Source organism: Aedes aegypti, chromosome 2, assembly GCF_002204515.2.
Source record: "Aedes aegypti strain LVP_AGWG chromosome 2, AaegL5.0 Primary Assembly, whole genome shotgun sequence".
In the NCBI taxonomy this organism is placed as follows: domain Eukaryota; kingdom Metazoa; phylum Arthropoda; class Insecta; order Diptera; family Culicidae; genus Aedes; species Aedes aegypti.
This window is the reverse complement of record NC_035108.1, coordinates 21,302,809-21,324,969: the sequence shown is the minus strand read 5'-3', so window position 1 is coordinate 21,324,969 and position 22,161 is coordinate 21,302,809. Positions and strand designations below refer to the sequence as shown.

Sequence of the window (22,161 nt, the reverse complement as noted above, 5' to 3'; positions counted from 1 at the left end):
AGTCTGATTTAAATTTATGGATGATAAATCATGGTCGATTAATTTCAATCAGCTTTTGCCTTTTGTTTGTTTGTCATTTGCTTGTTAAGTTTATGTGGTTTCAATATTTATTGTTTATGCGTGCTATCTCGTCTTTCAGTTTGATAGATCATTTATTAATGTTGAGTGGGACATTCATTTTATAGAGTCGAAAATTTTGAATTTGATTTTAATTGAAAATTATTTTTCTTCGAAATAAAAATCGTACAAATACAAGAAACACTGATATTATGATTTTTGCTAGATTTTATATTCTGCCTCACATTTGTTTGTTCTGCCTCACATCAAGAGAGAAGGAAGCAAAAGAAAGTTATGAACCTGTGAAAAATGCTGTTATCTGATACAAATTTCAATTATATTTACCATCTTGCTCATCACGTTCTATGTTCCGTGGTACCCTTCATTATTTTCTGTTCCGAAGAAAACTGGTACGCTCAGTAATGTATATTCAATTATTCTAGCATATGCGTTCACAATCAAGAATACATGAGAAATAATCCTTTTTCAAATAAGACGTGCATGTAACTAAAGGTAAGCAACGGGATAGATACCTGGATATAAAATAACTTTTCTAATCGAATAGTTATATTATATTGAACCCAAGTTACTTAGTTAATGAGGAAATTCAATATCAAATATTATAAATCCTGTGAATTTTTTTTCCGTCGTTTTTTTGTCTTTTTACTGGGGAGTCGATGCCGGTTATGGCCCCTTTGAATATTAAGGGTGGCCACCAAACCGGGAAAAAGACGGGAATGTGAATCCACTGGGAAAAGACGGGAAAAACCGGAAATTTGAGGTGGTCTCCGGGTAAATCGTTTTGACCGAACATTTTGAGCTCTAAACTTACAAACCACTACAAATATTTAAAGAAAGTTGTTATGTGTGTTTGTATTGTAATTAACATCTTTGAATTTTTTTTTTTTTTTTTGTCGATAGCGATAGGGGTAGTACTGGCACTCTTAATCTGCCCTAAGCTCCTTCCCAGCATTTGCTTTTATAAGCCTCTATTGCGTTCATCACACAGACGTTCCTAAGCAATGTTGCTCAAATGGTCACTGTGTACGCTAGCAGCAATCAGCCCTTGCCGTAGTTTTGCAGTCTAGTAGTTCAGACTACTATCAAACTATGATAAGGCCTGAAATGCTACTAGAGTGGTTAAAGTGAAGAACGAAATAGTTTTATTAAAAGATCCTCATTCCCCATTTCATTTCACCACTCACTATCACTATCACGTATATCACCGATTATCACTCATCAGATATATTTTCCACTAGTGGTCCCGGCAAACTTCGTCTTGCCATCAAGTAGGCTGTTGAAAAGCGCCATGTGACGTCTCATACAAAAAGACAGTTATATTCACTCTCGTTTTTCGACATTCCCGGTGTATATTTTGAGTTTTTTAAACACACAAACACGTCGGAACACTTCAAGAAGCTAACTGTGGAAGAATCAGGTAAATCCTTTGACTCGTTCTCAAGTTATTTCGTGACATACAAACACCATTCCATTTTTATTTATATAGATAGATTATATCACTTTTCACTATCACAGCTACAAATTTTCATCAAAAATACATCACATTATTTTCATACACATTCACTGTTATTAACATTTACCATCATTTACCATTACTAAGCAATTAAAAGATATTCAACTTAAATTTTTCATTATTTTGTTGCTGTAAAGTCATTACTATTCAAACTACGATTTAGCACTAAGATCAAGAAAGTTACAAAAAAAAAAAATCACTTCGATCCATTCTTCTGCACTCACTGTCATTATAAACACTTTTATCATGCATATGTGAAGAACTAGGCAATAGTGTTTATCTTTAGAGAAATTATTGCAAAATGTATTGTGGCCATCGTTAAACTAGTAGGGTTCATATAATTATTTTTATAATATTTATAATATTCAACAACACTACCACCCTAACACTATCACTTCCAATGCCATTTTCAAAATTTTAATCACCAAACATTTTTTCAAACATCAAACATTAAACTTCATTCAAACTCACTATCACCAATTTTATAACGACGAGTGTAACGAAGAGTTTCACCAAACACACATTCTCATGTTGCATTATAAAACGATTGAACACACGTTAGCTTCGAAACTTAAACACCATTACTGATTAGTACAAAGGATTGTACAGCTCGTGTAAACGAACTGAACCATCAACAACCAGCACTGGTTTATAAGTAACTAATGAGCCCTGGCGGTCCCTCCGTTCGAAGAGGACATGATAATATGCCGAAACATATTAACAGATCCTCCGCCTGAATGCAGCCGTTTCATGATAAATCATGAACCGTTAGAGGTGTGCCAAAGTATTGGGAAGGTGATATGTTTCACAGACGGGTATTATTATGGTGCACCTTCTACTTTGGCACCGTCAAACCCTGTGTTCTTGGCCAGGGATTAACATCTTTGAATTTGAACAAATAACTTTCATTGAAATAGTTTATAAAATAATAATGATTTAATTACTACTTAGCAATGTATTAACGCTATACTTTCAGAGCTGGTTGCAAGTCACTTTTCAGTGACTTAAACCCTTTATTTGACATGGTCTCTAAAAAAACACAATTTCCAATAGAAAGTCATTTAAGTCACTTTTCAGACCATTTTCACTAAAGTCACTATTTTCGTGCTCTGATGATAATGAAATTGCAGGCTAGGATAGCTTTTCAAATACAATTCATGAATTTAAGCAACAAATATGCGAATTTAATCGTTTACTGTTTGCTTTATAATCTGAGCACAGATAAACAGACGTAACACGTAGAACAAATCACGATCAAAATCATAGTCACGATGACATGCACGTCCAATTCTAAAACCAGTGTGGTTGGCTGACAGACCAACACATGGTCGTAGTGTGTATACTAGGGTGCCAATGGAATGTATGGGAAAAATTTTGCCATCGAATTTCAAAAAAAGGTAGGGCTCAAAAGTTTTGTCTCCTCGAAAAAAGTCCCCATGCAAAATTTGAGCTCAATCGGACTTCATTAAGTGGACCCCCAAAGCGGTCAAAGTTTGGCTTTTTTGACCCATGAAAAATCTCCAAAGGGGGGGGTACATGAAATTTCCGAAATCGAATTTTTTTTTTTGATGCCAGATGTCTTAGAAATGCATGAAACGTCGAGATCTGGAAATTTTTTTTTTTTTGAAAAAATCGACCTTTTGGGACTTAGTAAATTTTTGAGTTGGGGGAGAGAATTGAATTTGAAATGAACGATTTGAATTCAATTGCTGAGAAATTCAAGGCAATAGTATTGAAACATATCCTATATGATTGTTGGCCACTGAAAGCATATGATATGTGATATTTCATTAGGGTGGTTCATTTACTTTCCATTAGGGTGGTCCTTTTTGTTAAAAAATAAAAAAAAAATAAAAATAGAATTTTAATTGAATATTGAAGACAATAGTATTGGAACATCTCTCACATTATCGTCAGCCATTTTCTACATTTAATATGTGGTATTTTATTAGGGTGGTTCACTTATTTTCCATTACGGTGGGCCTTTCTGTCGAAAAATCATAATTTGAATGGGATATTAAAAACAATAGTATTTTCTTACCTCTTTCATCATCGTAGGGCATTTCCTTCATTAGATTCGTGATATTTCATTGGGAAGGCTCACTTATATTCAATTACGGTGATTCTTTAAAAAAAATTGAGTATTTGAATGGAATAGTAAATACAAGAGTAATTAAACATCTCCTATGTCATCGTAGGCCACTGTTAATGTATAATATGTGATATTTCATTGGGGCTATTGTCCTCAGTTTTGCATAAGGGTGATCATTTAATTTGTAAAATATTCTCAACAGATCTAACAAATCAACTTTGTTTGTATAGTTTTGAATCATGATTCTTCATTGGCATGCAACTCTTCGTTAAGCTATTTTCATTAAGGGTTTCTTTTGAATAGTTAAAATAAAACGTTCCAATCATCAGTGAATTCAGTGAAGCACAACTCTAACTGCCATAATCAAAATACAGATAAAAAAGGAATGAAATAATTTTTGACGTATACAAATTATGACAATAGCTTGATGGGCGACGATGAAGGGCAACAAAAGTGTTTAGTTTATATTTTCAAAAAAGATTTTCAGCCTTGGGCTCCTTCATTCCCGAAACAAAAGTACGTTGCCTTCTGCTTGCTATAGTACACGCGATTCGGTTGTGACAACGTAGGTAATTCAAGTTTTGACAATCAGTTCTCGTTTATTCTTCAAAGATGTAACAAAGTTCCTTCTAGAAATTTCGTCGGAATTTCATATGGATTTTTTCGATGGAGTTTTCGACGGAATTTTCTTTGGAGTTTGCTTTGGAATTTTAATCGGAATTTCCTTCGAAATTCCTTTTAAAAATTTTTATTGGACTTTTCTACGAAATTTCCTTTTTTTCTACGGAATTTTTATCAAAATCGGAAATTTATCCTGAACTTGCTTCGGAATATCCTGTGGAATTTTCTTCGGTATCTTTAGAAGTGCCTTTTTAAATTTTCTGTGGTATTTCCTTCGAAATTTCCTATGAAGTGTCCTCCGGAATTTCATTCTGAACTTTTCATTGGAATTTTCTTCGAAATTTACTTCGGAGTTTCTTTTTGAGTTTCCTTCGAAATTTGCTTTGGAGTTTCCTTCCGAATTTCTTCTAGAGTTTGTTTCGGAATTTCCTGTGTTATTATCTTTGGAGCTTCCTTCAGAATTGTATTCGAAATATTATTTGGAATTTCTTTCGAAGCATTGGAATTTACTTTGGAAATTCCTTCGAAATTTTCTTTGGAGCTTTCTTCGGAATTTCATTTGGGATTTCTTTTGGACCTTTGAAATTTACTGCGGAATATTCTTAGAAATTTCCTTTACAATTTTCTTTGGAAGAGTTTTCTTGAGAATTTCCTTACAAATTTGCTTTGGATATTCCATAGAAAATTCCTTAGAAATTTTCTACGAAATTTCCTTTTAACTTCCTTTTTTCATTGCAATTTGCTTCGGGATTTGCTTTGGAATTTTCTTTGGAATTTCCTTAGAAATTCCCTTTTGAATATGCTCTGGATATTTTTCAGAATTGTCGTCGGAATGTCCTTTGGAATGTGCTTCAGAATTTCTTTTGCAATTTTATTCATTTTTTTTTTAATTTTTTTTTCGGGATTTCCCTTGTATTTTCGAAAGTTTCCATCGAAGTTTCCTTTGGAATTTCTTTTGGAGCTGTGATCTTTTCTTCGAAATTTCCTTAGAAATTCCTTTTTGAATTTCATTCGGAATTTGCTTTGAATTTTTTTATGGAATTTCCTATGGAGTTTTCGGAAATTCCTTTGGAATTTTCCACGGATTTTTCTTCGGAATTCCCTTGGGTTTTTTTTGGAATTTCCTTTGGAATTTTCTACGCAATTTTCGTCAGAATTTCTTCTGAAATTTGCTTCGGAAATTCCGTTGGATTTTTTTTAGTTTCCTTCGGAATTAACTTTGGAATTTCCGTCGAAATTCCCTTAGGAGTATCCTTTAAAATTCCTTTGCAGTTTTCTTTAGGGCTACTTATCAAATTTTCTTCAGAATTTTCTTAGGAATTCCTTTATTACTTCCTTCAAAATTCTCTTTGAAATTTCTTTCGGAATTTCGTTTGAAGTTTACTTCCAAATTTGTTATAGAGTTTCCTCGGAATTTCCTTTGGAACAACCTTTGGAATTTCCTATATAGATTTCGAAATTTTATTTAGAAGTATTGATTGGAATTTTTTCCTTTGGACTGTTTTACGTAATTTTCATTGGAATTTCCGTTGAATTTTCGCGGAATTTACTTTGGAATTTCCTTCGTATTGTTTTTTCGGAATTTTCTTAGGAGTATCCTTTGAAATTTCTTTGTATTCTTCGGAACTTCATATCTCATTTACTTCAGAATTTCCTTTGGAATTTCTTCATGAATTTCTTTCAGTAAGTTGCTTCAGGAAGTTATTTTGGATTTCTTTGGAATTACTTTCGGAATTTCCTTCTTCAGTTCTTCAAAATTTTCTTCGGCGTTTCCTTTGGAATTTCTTCTGGAATTGCCTTCGGAATTTCCTTTGGAATTCGCTTCGGAAGTTCCTTTGAAATTTCTTATGGAATTTCCTTTGCAATTTCTTTTAGAGCTGGCTTCGGAATTTCATTTCTGCGCAATTTTCGTCCGAGTTTTCTTTGGAATTTGCTTCGGAACATCCTTCAAAAATCCATTCGGATTTATTTTTCTGGAATTTCCTTTTGAATTTGCTTTGGAATTTCTTACGGGATTTGCTTTGGAATTTCATTTGGAGCTACCTTCGGGATTTGATTTGGAATTTTCTACGTTATTTTCGTCGAAATTTACTTTGCAATTTGCTTCGGAATTTCTTCTGGAGTTTTCTTCGAAATTCCTTTTGGAGCTTCATGCTAAATTTGATTCGGAATTTGATTTGGAATTTCTTTTGAAGCTTTGAAATTATTTCGGAATTTTCTTCGGAAGTACCTCTATAATTTTCGTTTCCTCTGGAATTTTCTTCGGTATTTCTTTCGGAATTTTCTCTGCAATTTCCTTCGAAATATCCTCTGGAATTACCTTTGGAATTTCCTTCGCAATTTCCTCTGGAATTTCATTCGGAAATTACTTTGGAATTTCCTTCCGTATTTCCCCTAGAATATTCTTCGAAATTATCTCTGGAATTTCTTTCGGGATTTTCTCTGGAATTTCCTTCAGAATTTTCTCTAGAATTTCTTTCAGAATTTCCTTTGGAATTTCCTTCGGAATTTCCTCTAGAATTTCCTGCGAAATTTCCTCTGGAATTTCCTGAGAAATTTCGTCTGGAATTTCCTTCGGAACTTTCTCTGGAATTTCTTTCGGAATTTCCACTGGAATTTCCTTCGGAATTTCCACTGGAATTTCCTTCATAATTCCCTCTGGAATTTCCGTTGGAATTTCCTTTGGAATTTCCTTCAGTATTTCCTCTAGAGTTTCCTTCAGAATTTTCTGTAGAATTTCCTTTGGAATTCGCAAAACTAAATTGGAAAGGTCACGAGGCTCAATGCTTGATCTCTGATCCGATCTGATCTGAAATCACGAAGTAGCAAGCGGATTTTGTATGAGACGAGGACTCCGAACTGGTTCAGCTTAGTGAAGTGTTGCATTCCGAATGAAAATCACGCAAAACTTTTCAAAAAGACCTTTCTAACAATGAGAGGCTTTCTAGAAAACTCTTTTGTTGTTAACTAAGTTACCTTTACATTTTTCGTCGAACATTACGCAAATATTATGTAGTAGTCCACACCATAATCTTACGGTCTGTAGATATTAAGGTTGAAATTTTTACAATGATACCATAATCAAGGAAAGTGGACGAGACTTTTTCGAGAAATCATGGTTTCAAACTATACGAAAAATGATGCACCCTAATGGAAAATAAGAGAAACTCCCTAATGAAATATGTTAACAGTATCTTACGATGATGTCGCATATCAAATGGAACTAGAGGCGCATGAATTCAGAGGAATTTAAAGCCTCTCTAAACAAAAATATCACGAATCTAATGAAGGAAATGCCCTACGATGATGAAAGAGGTGAGAAAATACTATTGTTTTTAATATCCCATTCAAATTATGATTTTTCGACAGAAAAGCCCACCCGAATGGAAAATAAGTGAACCACCCTAATAAAATACCACATATTAAATGTAGAAAATGGCTTACGATAATGTGAGAGATGTTCCAATACTATTGTCTTCAATATTCAATTAAAATTCTATTTTTATTTTTTTTTATTTTTTAACAAAAAGGACCACCCTAATGGAAAGTAAATGAACCACCCTAATGAAATATCACATATCATATGCTTTCAGTGGCCAACAATCATATAGGATATGTTTCAATACTATTGCCTTGAATTTCTCAGCAATTGAATTCAAATCGTTCATTTCAAATTCAATTCTCTCCCCCAACTCAAAAATTTACTAAGTCCCAAAAGGTCGATTTTTTCAAAAAAAAAATTTTCCAAATAACACCAGATCTCGACGTTTCATGCATTTCTAAGACATCTGGCATCAAAAAAAAAAAATTTCGATTTCGGAAATTTCATGTACCCCCCCCCTTTGGAGATTTTTCATGGGTCAAAAAAGCCAAACTTTGACCGCTTTGGGGGTCCACTTAATGAAGTCCGATTGAGCTCAAATTTTGCATGGGAACTTTTTTCGAGGAGACAAAACTTTTGAGCCCTACCTTTTTTTGAAATTCGAAAAATCGATTTTCATTGGCACCCTAGTGTATACGTCAAACACGAACAAAAACGATGCGAACGCTACGGGTGGTCGATTTGCCATCTACCATATATTTGAGTCGACCGTTACAAGGGTGGTCGATGTACTATGATGAGAGTGTGACTACTGGTTGTCTGTGATCTAAGTATGTAAAATTAGTCATTTTCAGGGTTGTATATCAGATAAAACCTGATATGTTTTTTTTTCAATAACTCATTTATTGAATCGGTCATATTGAAAAAGATTAAAAAAGGAATTAAAAAAATGATTGCATGCGTTCTTAAAATATCTACATTTCAATATTTTAAGGACGCATGCAATCATTTTTAATTCCCTATTCAAACTTTTTTCCTCGAGTTCGTCAATAATCAATTGTGGTCTGGAGTTGTTTATCTAAAAGAAAGGATTTAATTTTACAGAAATTCTGCCACAAATTTAGTATGAGTTTCTATTTTTTGGTAGTTTTAGAATTTTTATTTCTGTCAGGATTTTTTAAATACCCTGTTATTCATTCAAGATTTTTGCCACATTTATGTCTACAACCAACGATTTTCCTTCGACTTATTCCACAGATTTGTAAAGAAATGGTGCAAGTAATTCGTTTAGTTAGTATCTCTACTTCAAAATCTTCAATATTTTTTTTGCCAGTAAGTTCCTCATGAAAAGGAATTGTGCTAAAAATTCTAACACGAGTTGGTTTTCCGGAGTTCATGTAGTTGATGTTTTTTTTCGACTGGAATCTGAAATATAAAATAGTTATCTATATCTAGCTAATGTCCATCTCGCAACTTGTAGTTTTGAAGTCACTTTTAGGTCACTATTTTGATCATTTTGTTCACTAAAGTCACTATTATTTGGCTGTCTGACCGGTACCAGCCCTGCGACTATGCTTCTTAAAGATATTTTGTTTTTATCAATGATTAGCGATGTTTCGATTTTTTTTATTCTCTCCTTCTACTGTCAGGGGTATCACTTTGTAGACTTTACTATAACTTATTTGACTCAAAGTTAAAAAAAATGAAAATTAGGGGCAACGTGGCGCTTTGTAAAGCGGATGGTCATGGGTTTGATTCCCTGCCCTCTCAACAATAAACTTCGTCAGTCCGCTCAAGAACAACATGAGCCCATCCATCCGAGCCGTCTGAAAGCGGACTGACATCTGAGCCTTTTTCTGAGCGAACGCTCAACTGCAACCCGGATTAATACGGCAATCGACAAAAAAGACTATGAACAAATGGACCTCTCTTGGACTGAGAAAGCATCTCTGCGTGCTCTACGTTCTACCTGCGAAAAGTAGAGAGCGCAAAGAGACAGCGTAGCATCAGATCCAAAAATAGATTAGGGTATAAAATAGTGTGAATTTAGGCGTTGTGCTCTAGTACAACATTTTCAATCGATCCTCGCTCAACCTTGCAATACATATGATATTAGTTAGCTAATCGACTGAGAATGGAATAAATAGTGTGGCTTTGTGTTTTTTTGAAAAGATGAGCCAGCCTCGGCCTGCAAATTTCTCAAATAAAGTTATCTATCTATCGTGCTATATTTTCATTTTATACTTATTTGATTTAGAGAACCCTACATTTTTATGAAGCAAAAATTAAATTCTACTCCTTCGATTTTTTTCTGTAGCGGACATTTGCATTGGCAATAAGATGCACTTAAGTAAGAAGCATATTATTGTCAGTTCAGTAGCTTCAAAAAAATCATGTAAAGAGGAACACCTTTCAAAAATATGATCCATAATAGGCGTCGTCGGCAGCGAGCCGGATAATATAGGAATCAAATAAAAGGTCTATAATAGGAAACGTAAAATTTGTGAACATTCATATTATACAGACAGGCGCACAGTATTTCGATCGGCCGAAATAGTGATCATAATTCTGAAGTATCTTTAAACGTGATTGAATGAATTCCAGGTGCAAGGTTTCATCTGCCCCACCTGCCACGGACTGATTTTGGCACTTAAGGCTAAGTAGCCCGTCATTCGTTTTGGCAACAATGATGACTTTTCAGCTTGCATTTCAAAGTTATAGAACTCAATCTTAAAAGTTTATATTGATTTGAAAAAGTATCACTGTACGCGCTAACATGCATAAAGTATGCTGATACTTTTTCAGCTGTGTCAGTACAAAAATAAATGATTTTCTTTGATTCGAAATCGTGAGATGAATTAGTAACAATCATCAACGACGCGTGCAAATATTCAAAATATTCGAGAAAAAACTAGTTTTAGAGGGTCGTTCATAAAATACTACCATATTTTGGAAATACGACCGAATACACACTAGGTGTCTTTGGCAAAGTTATTTGTTTTAGAATTATCTATAATTTTGCCGAAGACACCATATTTGAAGATCGTCATTTAAAAAATAATAATTTCGCAGCGCCGCTCGTGGCAATGTTGCGAACTAACATTTATCGCCATATATGCGCTATATTTTAGGAGAATTTACATCAGGAGACACAAAAAAGCACGTTAATAGGTGCTACAGAATTAAGTTCACGATTTCGGTCAATCGAAATACTGTGAGGCGGGTCCATAATAAGCAAATGTACATTTTACTGGAAAATCAAATGATTTTGTATGTTTTAAATGCATACTATGGAGCAAAGACATGGAACTTGTTGAAAGGCTGCATAAAACGTCTAAGATACCATTGCAGAAAAGCGTCGAGAATCACAGCTACCAAGGGGTTCATCACTAGCAAAGAAACCCTATATGCACTGAAGCCAAGCGAAGTAGGGTAACAGCATTACATTTCGACCCATAAAACCGAAAAATGCACAATTGTCGGGCTCCATATAAAGAAGCAACCAAAACTACCATAAATGATTTTTACTAAAATTCAAATTTCTTTGACTTTTATGCCGCCAAATTGGCTGAAGCCAAAAATTTGAAAAATTTATAATTAAAAGAAGTAACAAAATTTATATTTTAGGAATTCAATATTTCGCAATTGTCATGCACTATCGGAGAACTTATGGTTCAATACTTTTATCCAGCATAATGATGAAAAAAATATTTCATTAAAGTTTTAGTACTAATCAATGATACATTTAAGTAATTTTGATGATCTTTAACATGAAAAACAACTCTTGTCGCGTCATGTCGCCGCCATTTCGAATGATGCACATAAAAAACATCCTTAGATCTTACAAAAAACGTTCATTTTTTTGCAGAAATTTGCTGATTTTCAAGTTAGAGTTATTTTAATAATTCAGTATTTTACGTGTATTTTGACTATATTTATCATTCTATGTTCATTCAATAAAAACCACAAGATAACATATTTCTTCGTTTTTTTTTCCGACCATTGTGAAATGGATGAAAATTGTTCGACAAAACGTAATTGATGTTCAAAATTCACTATAATATAGACACTCTTAATTTGTATCTATGTTGAGCGTTTTTGGAGTGATAATACTCCTCAACATCATCAGAGTTCGATGGCATACTCTAGAACAGCATACTGCCTTTGCCTCTTTGCGAGGGAGCGAAAAAATGCTAAGTAGAGAGGCAACGAAAAATGAGCGAGGAAGATGCATTACAAAACACAAAAGAGTAAAATTCCCTCAAAAAAGAAACTCCCCAAGGACTGCCTTGTTTGGGCGGGACATTCAAAAGTTAATTTGAAGCATGAGTAAAGGTGAGCATCTCAACAAGAGAGAGAGAGTACCAGAAAAAAGCCTCACATTTTTTTGCACTCTCACTCGAATCGCTTGAGGATCCGTGTTGAAAATTTTGAGTTCAGTTTTTACTCCTCAGAAAAACGTCAAAATCGCTTCATCTTTGCATCGCAGAAGAGTTTCTATCAAGCTTGCTTGTATGTATTAACTTAAAAGCATATAAAAAAGTATCTCTTTGTGCTATTCTTCGACCTACTGTTTCAATTTGCGACCCATGACATTTTTAATTTTCGACATATACCTACTTACTCATGGAAATATAATCGGTTTATTGAAATAAAAATGTGTTTTTGACACGGTTTCATAAAGTGTAGATTATATCATTGTTTATCTGAAAACAAAAACTATACTATAATTATGCATTTTGAGAATGCGTTGAGAACAGCAAAATTTTAAAAAGCCGGTATACTGCAAAAGAGTTTCCTTAATTTTTGTGGCATTCCTACCCCAAGCAGACAGAGCAGCTTACATCTTACTGTATGATGTAAGAAAAAATCCATATTGATTAACGGAGAGCTTTCTTTGACATAGATACCACTAGTGCGTTTTTGTCTGTATTATTTATCGTGTGGCAGCCTCATGGATATTATTATTGACGAATTCCATGTCAAATCGGTCAGTAACAGAACTCGACCATCTTCGATTTGCAGTAAATTTTGCACATGTTTTTGGTATGGTACAATAAGTGTTTCTCATAGAAACATCGATTATTTTAACTCGGGAATAAGTTTTGAAAATGGCCTTAAAATTCTAACACCGCAACTGTTGATTTTAGAGAAAAATGTTCTATGGAGGAAGTGTTGTGAACCGTTTGGGCTACAAGAAAAAAATATACATTGAAAAAATATTTTATATTTTTTTTTTCACGCAAAATTCAACAATAAAACTTAAATTTTAAATTACACAAAATTCCCATTTTTAATTTTTCAACAAAGAATCTTGATAATAAATAGATGTTTGGGACAACGTGTCATGATGGAGAAAATTTTAATAAAATAGTTTTTCAAAAAACAACTTTCATTTTCAAAATTTTGTTTTTTTTTTTTCAAAATAAATACGTTTTGATGATGGGGGCACGGACCTGGTGTAGTGGTTAGAACACTCGCCTCTCACGCCGAGGACCTGGGATCGAATCCCATCCCCGACATAGTCACTTATGACGTAAAAAAGTTATAGTGACGACTTCCTTCGGAAGGGAAGTAAAGCCGTTGGTCCCGAGATGAACTAGCCTAGGGCTAAAAATCTCGTTAATAAAGTCAAACCAACCAACGTTTTGATGATACAATAAGGATCTCGATATGATTCAAAACCATAATGATTATCTGAATGACTTCTCTAAAAGTAGTCATTTTCGAATTATATCATGTTTAATGCAATAAAAATAGTATTCAAATATTAGAATAGGCCATTTTACGTACATAAATTTACGTTTTCGAGAGTAAAATTTATTTTGACAAAAAATCAAAATTTTGAATGTCGACCAAAAGTTGTTATTAGAAAATCTTTTTTATGAAACACTTCTCCATCATGAAACTTTGTCCCAAACATCTGTTTCAAGATTCAATGGCAAAAATTTATAAAAATGGGATTTTTGTGTAATTTAAAAATAAAGTTTTGATTTGCATTTTTAATGAAAATTCATACAATATTTTTTTAGTGTATATTTTTTTCTTGTTGCCCAAACGGTTCACTACAACTCCTTCATAGAACATATTTCTCTAAGATCAACAGCTTCGGGGTTAGAATTTTTTAAATGACTTGCAGGCAAAAACCAATAGGCCATTTTCAAAAGTTTTTATTGAGTCAAAATGATCGATTTTCCAATGGAAAACATTTATTCTATCGTACCAATACCATGTGCAAAATTTAATTTAAATAAAAGATTATCGAGCACCATTTCTGTTTGTTTTCACTCATTCTGGATGGAATTCGTCTATTAGTACATTTTTTATTTAAGAGCTACGTTTTTATTGTTAAGTATCTTCCAGTTCGATTGAGGCTTAAACATTTCGCTAATTTCAGTGTTCTTTCGATTGCGAATCTCATTTTAGGTGCTTAAAAAACACCAAATCATAACGAACATACCAACACATCTAAAATAAGGGAATTTTAGGTTTTGTGTTTGATTTTACTATTTAAATTTCCAAGTTCTGAAAATATGAGACGATTTGTTAAAATAGCGCAAAATTATAAAGATTTTCCTAAACCGTTCAAATAAATTCTGTTGGATTTTATTTGAGTTAATTTGAATAAGCTGTTACCGCATAATTTATGATCTCGCCCTAAAAGCCATTGGTAATCAAGTGTGTAGCTTGTTGTTACTGTGTAAAAAATATATATTTACACGTTATTTAACTACGATGAAAAGAAGATCCTCCTCTATCTCTCAGTAGTGATAGTTTTTATCTTGGTCCATTCATTTGCTGTGCTGATCATGCATGCACTAACGGTAGTACTGATACTGTCCTATGTTACATTTCAACTATTTTTGAATTTTAGTTGACGATTATGATTTATTTAATAACAACATTGAAAAAAAGTAAGAACAGTAAGGATGTTTATATAAAAAGTAAATGCATTAGAGGAACAAAAAAAATAGATTGGAGTACCTTGTACCATTTAATTCCGCCCTTATTGCTTATCTTTGACAGATATGCGTATTTAGCCTACCACTTGCAGTCTTCTTAAGTGTCAGAGGACTGCAAGCGGTAGTCGAAATACGCGTATCTGCCAAAGATAAGCAATTAGAGCGGAATTAAAAGGTACAACTTACTCCAATCTATTTTTTTTCTTTATCTGTTGATATTCTACTCAGAGGATTCGAATACATTAGAAAGAGCAAATGCGATGCCAATTTGCCTTCTTGGACAATAACAGTCTCACTAGGGACCATTCAAAGGGGATGGGTGGGTGCCCTCGAAATGTTTAAACTCATACAAAGTATGTAGAATATTCATGCGAAAAGCGTTACGAAATGTTGGGTGGATGTCAAAAAATTGCCTTTTTCAACGTTTTGAAGGTTAGTTTATAGTATAGTACAGTCACAAATTCTGGATTTTCCATGTGATAAACGTAAAAAAACTGAAAACTGAACATTCAAAAAGAACACTATTCGACATAAAAAGGCTGAAATTGAAACCTAACTTTATATCACCAATAAAGCTTCTGAAACATGGATCCCAATCAACAGCCCATCCAAGTCTGTACCATCAAACGGAAGCTATGAGTCCTAGTTGACTGCAGAAAAGTTGTCCCATACATATTTCAATCAATGAATGACTGGAATCGCTCCGAGCCATTTCATAAAAGTTTAATCCAAAGTATGGTGAACAAGACATAGAAGATAGCGGCAGCAGTCTCCCACTATCAAGATCAGTCACACATTGCACCTTTGTCCCGCTCTGTTATGACCCGCATAAAGCTCTTCTATATGTTTATCACGTAAATGGGGCTGATGGGGTGGTTCGGAAATGCAAAATCCATGTCACGAAACGGTTCCTGATTCACACACCGGCACAACAAATCATTGTTACTGCAGTATTACATCTGTCTTGTCACCACATTTCCGGGATAGAGCCCCCGGACCTTTTTACATTGTTGTCAATATCTAGCGGTGAGCTGAGCGGTATTTAAATTTATTCATGCAGTTTTCATGGTTATTTTACCCTCCACGGCTATATCCGTTGTTGGTGGGGTAGAGCGCGTCCGTCTGCCGACGGATTTTCCTGTGTGTGTAATATTGATTTTGGATTTCTTTCGAGGCTTAGGGTGTAGGGTAAACAGTGAAGAAGAGTTAACAGTGAGACATCTTATTGAAAAATGGCTTTTAGGTGTTAACATGTATTTATGGAATCTCATGACTATGACATGACTAATTCGGTAAATAAATTTCTTTAATTTTCTTGAGTAATCAGTTACTATTATAGTTACATTATATGGGCTATTTTGACAAAATCAGTAAAGAAATCGAAGATAAATAATTTATTTTACACATTGAGAAATTTTCATCCATAATTTGACCTAAAAAATTGATCTTCTTCCTGAATCAAAATGTCTGAAGGTCTTCGTTGGGCCTCTAGAATTTTGCCCCAAAATTCATTGCAAGCTGAAAAATGAAAAAAAAAAAATGATTTCAGGGTCTAAATAAGATACTAGGAAGGCTTTTTACAGATTTGTAATGACGAAGACTATAAAAGAGACCAGTTTCGATCGAGGTCATAGACGTGTCACTCGAAACAATAAATGTGCTTGTTTGTAAAAAAAGCTAATTCAACAACCGATGTAGTGTACAATTAAAAATGACAGCTCATATTTGGTTTACTTCGTAAAACCATGCAGAAAATTTGCCGCTATTTCAACTCCTTCTTCAGTGTGTGGTGTCAGGAGTGCACTCTATCGAAACGGTTGCATGTCGAACAGCAGCAAATCATCGCCACTCTCCGATCCGTATTGCGTCTACACTTCAATCGCTCTATTTACCCCATGTTTTTGTTATTAAAACATATTACCCGCACTTGTTCCCCACTTCGAAATGACGCTCCTGCTCCCCTTCTAACATCATATGGTATTGTAGTAGCCCGAGACCACTTATACTTACCGTCTTTCCACCCCCCTCCAGACCAGATCTAGTCGACAGGCCACGGGTGGATGAATTGTGTTACGAGCCTGTGTTCTTCCTTTCATTTATTCGAAAACATCAACAGCAGCTTTAAATTGGCTTTAGCCGGGTGTGCTAATTCTTCTCCCCTTTCTTCTTTCGCCTTCGATCCATATCTGTTGGCGTTGTTCTCATTTACAGCTCCAGTCAAAGCGTGAAATGTTCTTCAAATCGGAGAGCAACAGTCCGTCTGGGCCGCCCCCAAATCCACCGGTACTAGGAAATCTCAACCTGGCGAACAATAACGTAGTGGTAAGTGTGCTTCTCTTTTGTTTGCTGCTGTTGGTAGAGGACACTCAACGTCACGGTGCTCCCCGGATCGTTATTATCAGAAATAAATCTTCAACAAAGCTGTGCTCACCAATCGATTTCTATGGCTAAACTGCATGTCTGTTCGAAATTTCAAATCAATCCTTTTAATTGTAGGGCCCGTTTTGAAGTTAAGCCATGTTCTATGGCCTTTCGATACCATCAATATCAAAATTTAAATCACATCAAAGGTTCGAAATTAGTTGCTGTAGGTATACTTTACATCTGGGAAGATTGGTGAAATGATAGGTCAACTATTTTATGAATTACGCCGTTTTCAAAGCGTAGAGTAAAGTGGGGCAAAAGTTTATTTTCTGGATTTATCTAGCTCAATTTAATACTAATATTATAAATATCATGATGGCTCGAATGCTCTTCACCATTACTTATATTGAAATTTTTTATTAAAATCGATAAAGACTTGGAAAAGTGATAGTAATAATTCTTGTACGTGTAGTATCATACAGGAGTAACTGCATTAATCGATTTCTCTTCGTCGATTTTCTCTCTAAGTCAGTACATAGAAATCAAACGTTTAAATCATTTTGCGATGCAGCATAAAGGAGGGTGATGAGTGCTTTCTACTGAATCAAAAAAAAAATCAGTTGAAAACAGTCACCCGGCCGAGTAATTAGTTAAAAAGAAAATCGATGAAGAGATGATCAATGCAGTTATGAGAAATATTTTGTTATTTCGAATGATTGGAGTACGTTTTTCTGAAAGCACTCAAATCACTTGGTCCAGTCTGATTAAACACCGACCAGTTGTCAAAAACATTAGTTTAAAATACCTAGTTGAACAAATTTCGAATACCGATAATCATCTTTAAATTTGTTCAAAGACATGTAGTAATTACATGGTGTAAACGCTCAAGTGGTATGAGGCACTACGTAGCGAATATGATCATGTAGTTGAAATATTTTTGCAGAACAACAACTTGTAAAGGTTGGTGAAGCTTAGTACTGGCATTTGAAAAGTTCCCCTTAATACATACCTTTCGAGTGCGTTTCACATAAAAACTGTTTTGTTTCAGAGACAGTAATGTGTGAAATGATCGGAAGTTAATGACAGGATACGCAGCAATAGTTGGACGAAAATAATGGAAAATACAGAACGTCCATTATCATTTTGTCCCACGCAACTCACAATTGTAACCTTGGCAGAGCTTGATTTTATAATCTGCATTAAAATCAATGACCTATTGCCTAGTGCAGGCCTGCTCAACCTTTTCGAACCGCGGGACACATTTCAGCAATAATATTTCACGGTGGGCCAAAACATTTCCAATTTTTTTTTAATAAAAATTCATTTGGGAGAACAACATAAACAATAATTTTAGAACCATGTAAATCCTACTAAGAATTTTATCACCTTTCTGCCCATCATTATTTAAAAATCATGCTTAGTGTTGTGGGGGATTTCAGCATGACTTTTTTCAAAAATCCAACACCCTCAGAACTAAAAACTATCCACTATGAATCAAGTGAACTGCTTAAGCGCTTTGACGGGTTTTTTTTCAATCGGGCAGAATAGAGTCTTTTGGTCATAGTTACTTTTGGAACTAAAAATCTTTTGGCTCGCGGTGACCATCCAATTGCTCATCACTCTTTGTTGTTCCCAGTTTTTAAGTTCCATATTTAGTGCATAGTGTGTATTTGATTCTTGTTTTGTAAGATCCTCTTCCTTTTCTTTTCCTTCAGTGCCATTATATCCCGGAACCCAATACACACATACTGAGTTCTCTTGACACAATTTTCACAATGAAAGAAAGCATTCCCACACAAGTATTGATGAGTATTTGAAAGCGCTCGACGCCTCTAATGCGACATAACTATCAGAAAAAAATACAGATATTTGCATGTCTGTATTTTCTTTTAATACAAATATGACAAATACCTAGTGTAACAAAAATCTTCGCTTGAAAAACTATTGGATAGTTTCCCATCGCCACTGAAATGTGTGTTCCAGGGCCGTATATTCCAGTTTGAATCCCAAGTTTTGTACCATCTGTGAAGAACATTGGGACCTCCGCCTTCCCAATCCGCACACGTCGTGTCGCATATATTGTAAGGGAATCATAGTTGTTCATAGTTTTCGTCCAGTCTTCATGCATAGTCATTACTGGCCCACATTTGATGTGTTGAGAAATTCAAGTATCCACCTGATTTAAACTTATTGGATCTGTTAAGCCTTAGAAAACTCTTCTGAGCTTCTAGTTGTACAACGGTTTCAGATGAAGAATAGCATCTAATGCTTTTGACGGAGTGCTTCGCATCGTTCCTGACATAGCGATGGATACAAGACGTTGTAGTTTTGACAGCTTTACTTGCTGTGGCCACTACACCTAGCAAAGGGTATGTTACTTTTGGACGAATTATGGATGAGTATATCCATATTATCATTTTTGGTTTCAAGCCCCATCTCCTGCCAAAAAATCTGAAGCATGCCCAAAACGAATTGATAGTTTTACTTATAACATACTCAATATGAAAATTCCAATTCAGTTTACAATCCAAAATTATCCCTAAGTGAGTAACCTGTTCACTAAGGTGCATTAGTACTCCTCCAAGCTTAAACTAAAAGTACCCGTGGATACGAGTTGGAAATAAGAAAAAACAGAGGAAACCGAAAACGGAGCCCAAGGAGAGCGCTAAACCGAAAACAGCGAAACGTAGGAATTTAGGCGAAGCCCTCGTTATCAAAACGGAGGAAGCAAAATACGCCGAGGTTCTGAAGGCGATGCGAAGCACAGAGAAGCTATCGCCATTGGGCGCAGACGTGCGAAGCATAAGGCGAACTAGGATTGGTGAAATGATCCTAGTCTTAAAGAAGGACGCCAAGGAAAAGGGTGCAGTCTATAAGCAACTGGCACAAGAAGTACTTGGTGACGAGGTTGATGTAAGATCCCTTACTGCTGAAGCGACTCTCCAGTGTAAAAATCTGGATGAGGTCACCGATGCAGCGGAGGTCTCGGCTGCCCTCAAAGAGCAGTGTGACATCGACGTAGCCAGTAAGGCCATCCACCTTAGAAAGGGCCCGCAGGGCACCCAGGTGGCGGCGATCAGGCTGCCGGTCGCAGAGGCCAACAAAGCGAAGAACTTGGGCATACTCAAGGTAGGCTGGTCGGTTTGCCGGCTGAGCATACAACAGCCTCCTGAAGTTTGCTTCAAGTGTTTCGGGAAGGGCCATAAGTCGTGGAATTGCAATGGTCCCGACAGAAGTAAGATGTGCAGAAAATGCGGCGCTGAAGGCCATAGGGCAAGCGATTGTAAGCAAATCGCTAAGTGCCTAATATGTGTCGACAGAGCAGACAACGGACACTTAACGGGCGGACCCAAATGTCCGGGCACAAGCGGAGTATCAAAGCAGCCAAAACGGAAGTAACACAGTTAAATTTAAACCACTGTGATGCAGCCCAGCAGCTGCTTTGGCAGTCAGTCTCGGAAACCAAGACTGACGTGGTGTTATTATCGGACCCATACCGCATACCAGCCAACAACGGGAACTGGGTGGCGGATAGGTCTCAACAGCTAGCAGCTATAGGGACGACAGGACGATACCCAATCCAAGAAGTAGTCTCTAGCTCAAATGACGGTTTTGCGATAGCAAAAATCAACGGCGTGTTCTATTGCAGTTGTTACGCGCCCCCAAGGTGGTCGATTGAGGAATTTTCCCACATGGTTGACAGGATGATGGCCGAACTAGCTAATCGGCAGCCAGTAGTGATAGCTGGCGACTTTAATGCATGGGCAGTGGAGTGGGGTAGCCGCTGCACCAATCAAAGAGGCCAGCTATTGTTGGAATACCTGGCCGCATTAAATGTAGAGCTGGCAAATGTGGGTACAGTGAGTACCTTCCGCAGAAATGGTGCAGAATCGATCATCGACGTGACGTTTTGTAGTCCTAACCTTTTAGGTACCATGAACTGGCGCGTTGATGACGGTTATACTCATAGCGATCATCAATCGATTCGCTATAGTATAATACCAGGCGGGCAGAAGGCAGCGCGATGTAACTCGACCCAAGCCCGAGGATGGAAAACAGCGCGCTTCGACGGCGAAGTATTCACTGAAGCCCTGAGGCGCGAACGAAACACTCTGGACCTAAACGGTGAAGAGCTAGTTGCTGTGATATCACGAGCGTGTGATGCTTCCATGCCGAGAAAAGCCCCTCCTAGAGAGAACAGGCCGCCAGTGTATTGGTGGTGCGAATCAATTGCAAATCTTCGAGCAATCTGCCTTCGGGCTAGACGAAGAATGCAACGCGCACGCACAGAAGCACAAAGAGAGGAACGCGGTGCAGCATTCAGAGAGGCAAAGTTGGCTCTCAAAAAGGAAATCAAGAGTCGAAAACGGGCATGCTTTGAAAGTCTATGCGAGAGTGCCAATTCTAGTCCATGGGGTGACGCCTACAGAGTGGTAATGGCTAAGACCAAAGGAGCCATAGCGCCCAAAGAGAAATCGCCCGAGTTGCTGCGATCGATAATCGATGTACTCTTCCCGCACCATCCCATAAGCCCATGGCCCCCAGCGCCGTATGCGGCAGATGAAGGAGAAGAAGTGGCGAGAGTGACGAACGAAGAGCTGGCAGAAGTCGTGAAATCATTCGCGTCAAACAAGGCACCGGGACCCGATGGTATCCCGAATGTTGCCTTAAAAGCGGCAGTGAACACGGATCCGGACATGTTCAGAACCACGATGCAACGCTGCATTGATCAAGGAATCTTCCCGGATGTATGGAAACGACAGAAATTGGTGCTACTACCAAAGGCGGGGAAACCACCAGGTGACCCGTCGGCGTATAGACCTATCTGTCTACTAGATACGACGGGCAAGTTATTGGAGAGGTTGATTCTCAACAGACTAGTACCGTATACGGAGAGTGCGGACGGCCTGTCCAACAACCAGTTTGGATTCAGAAAAGGTAAATCTACTCTGGACGCCATCCAGTCGGTCGTTCAAACAGCTGAGGTGGCAATCGAGCATAAAAGGAGCGGCATCCGTTACTGCGCGGTTGTCACTCTGGATGTGAAGAATGCGTTCAACAGCGCAAGCTGGGAAGCAATAGCACACGCGCTTCACCGCCTCAAGGTACCGGTGCAGTTGTGTAAGCTTCTAGAAAGCTATTTTGATGGTAGGATTCTACTGTATGACACAGAGGAGGGGCAGAAAAGCGTTCGAATTACCGCGGGAGT

General features: G+C 36.4%; 1 protein-coding gene across 18 annotated transcripts in view; it reads left to right on the top strand.

Moving 5' to 3' along the window:
* LOC5571289 (septin-7) overlaps window positions 1-22,161 on the top strand; it is a 293,920-nt gene that overhangs the window by 133,318 nt on the left and 138,441 nt on the right. For 16 of the 18 annotated variants that reach the window (XR_002499424.1, XR_002499425.1, XM_021840159.1 and 13 more), the window contains one exon: window positions 16,800-16,910. The exons of the other annotated variants lie outside the window; for them this stretch is intronic. Coding sequence is in view for 14 of the 16 variants with exons in the window: in XM_021840159.1 (XP_021695851.1) it covers window positions 16,800-16,910 (111 nt within the window). In the remaining 2 variants the exon portion in view is untranslated. The remainder of the gene's footprint in view (window positions 1-16,799; window positions 16,911-22,161) is intronic. 18 annotated transcript variants of the gene reach the window in all.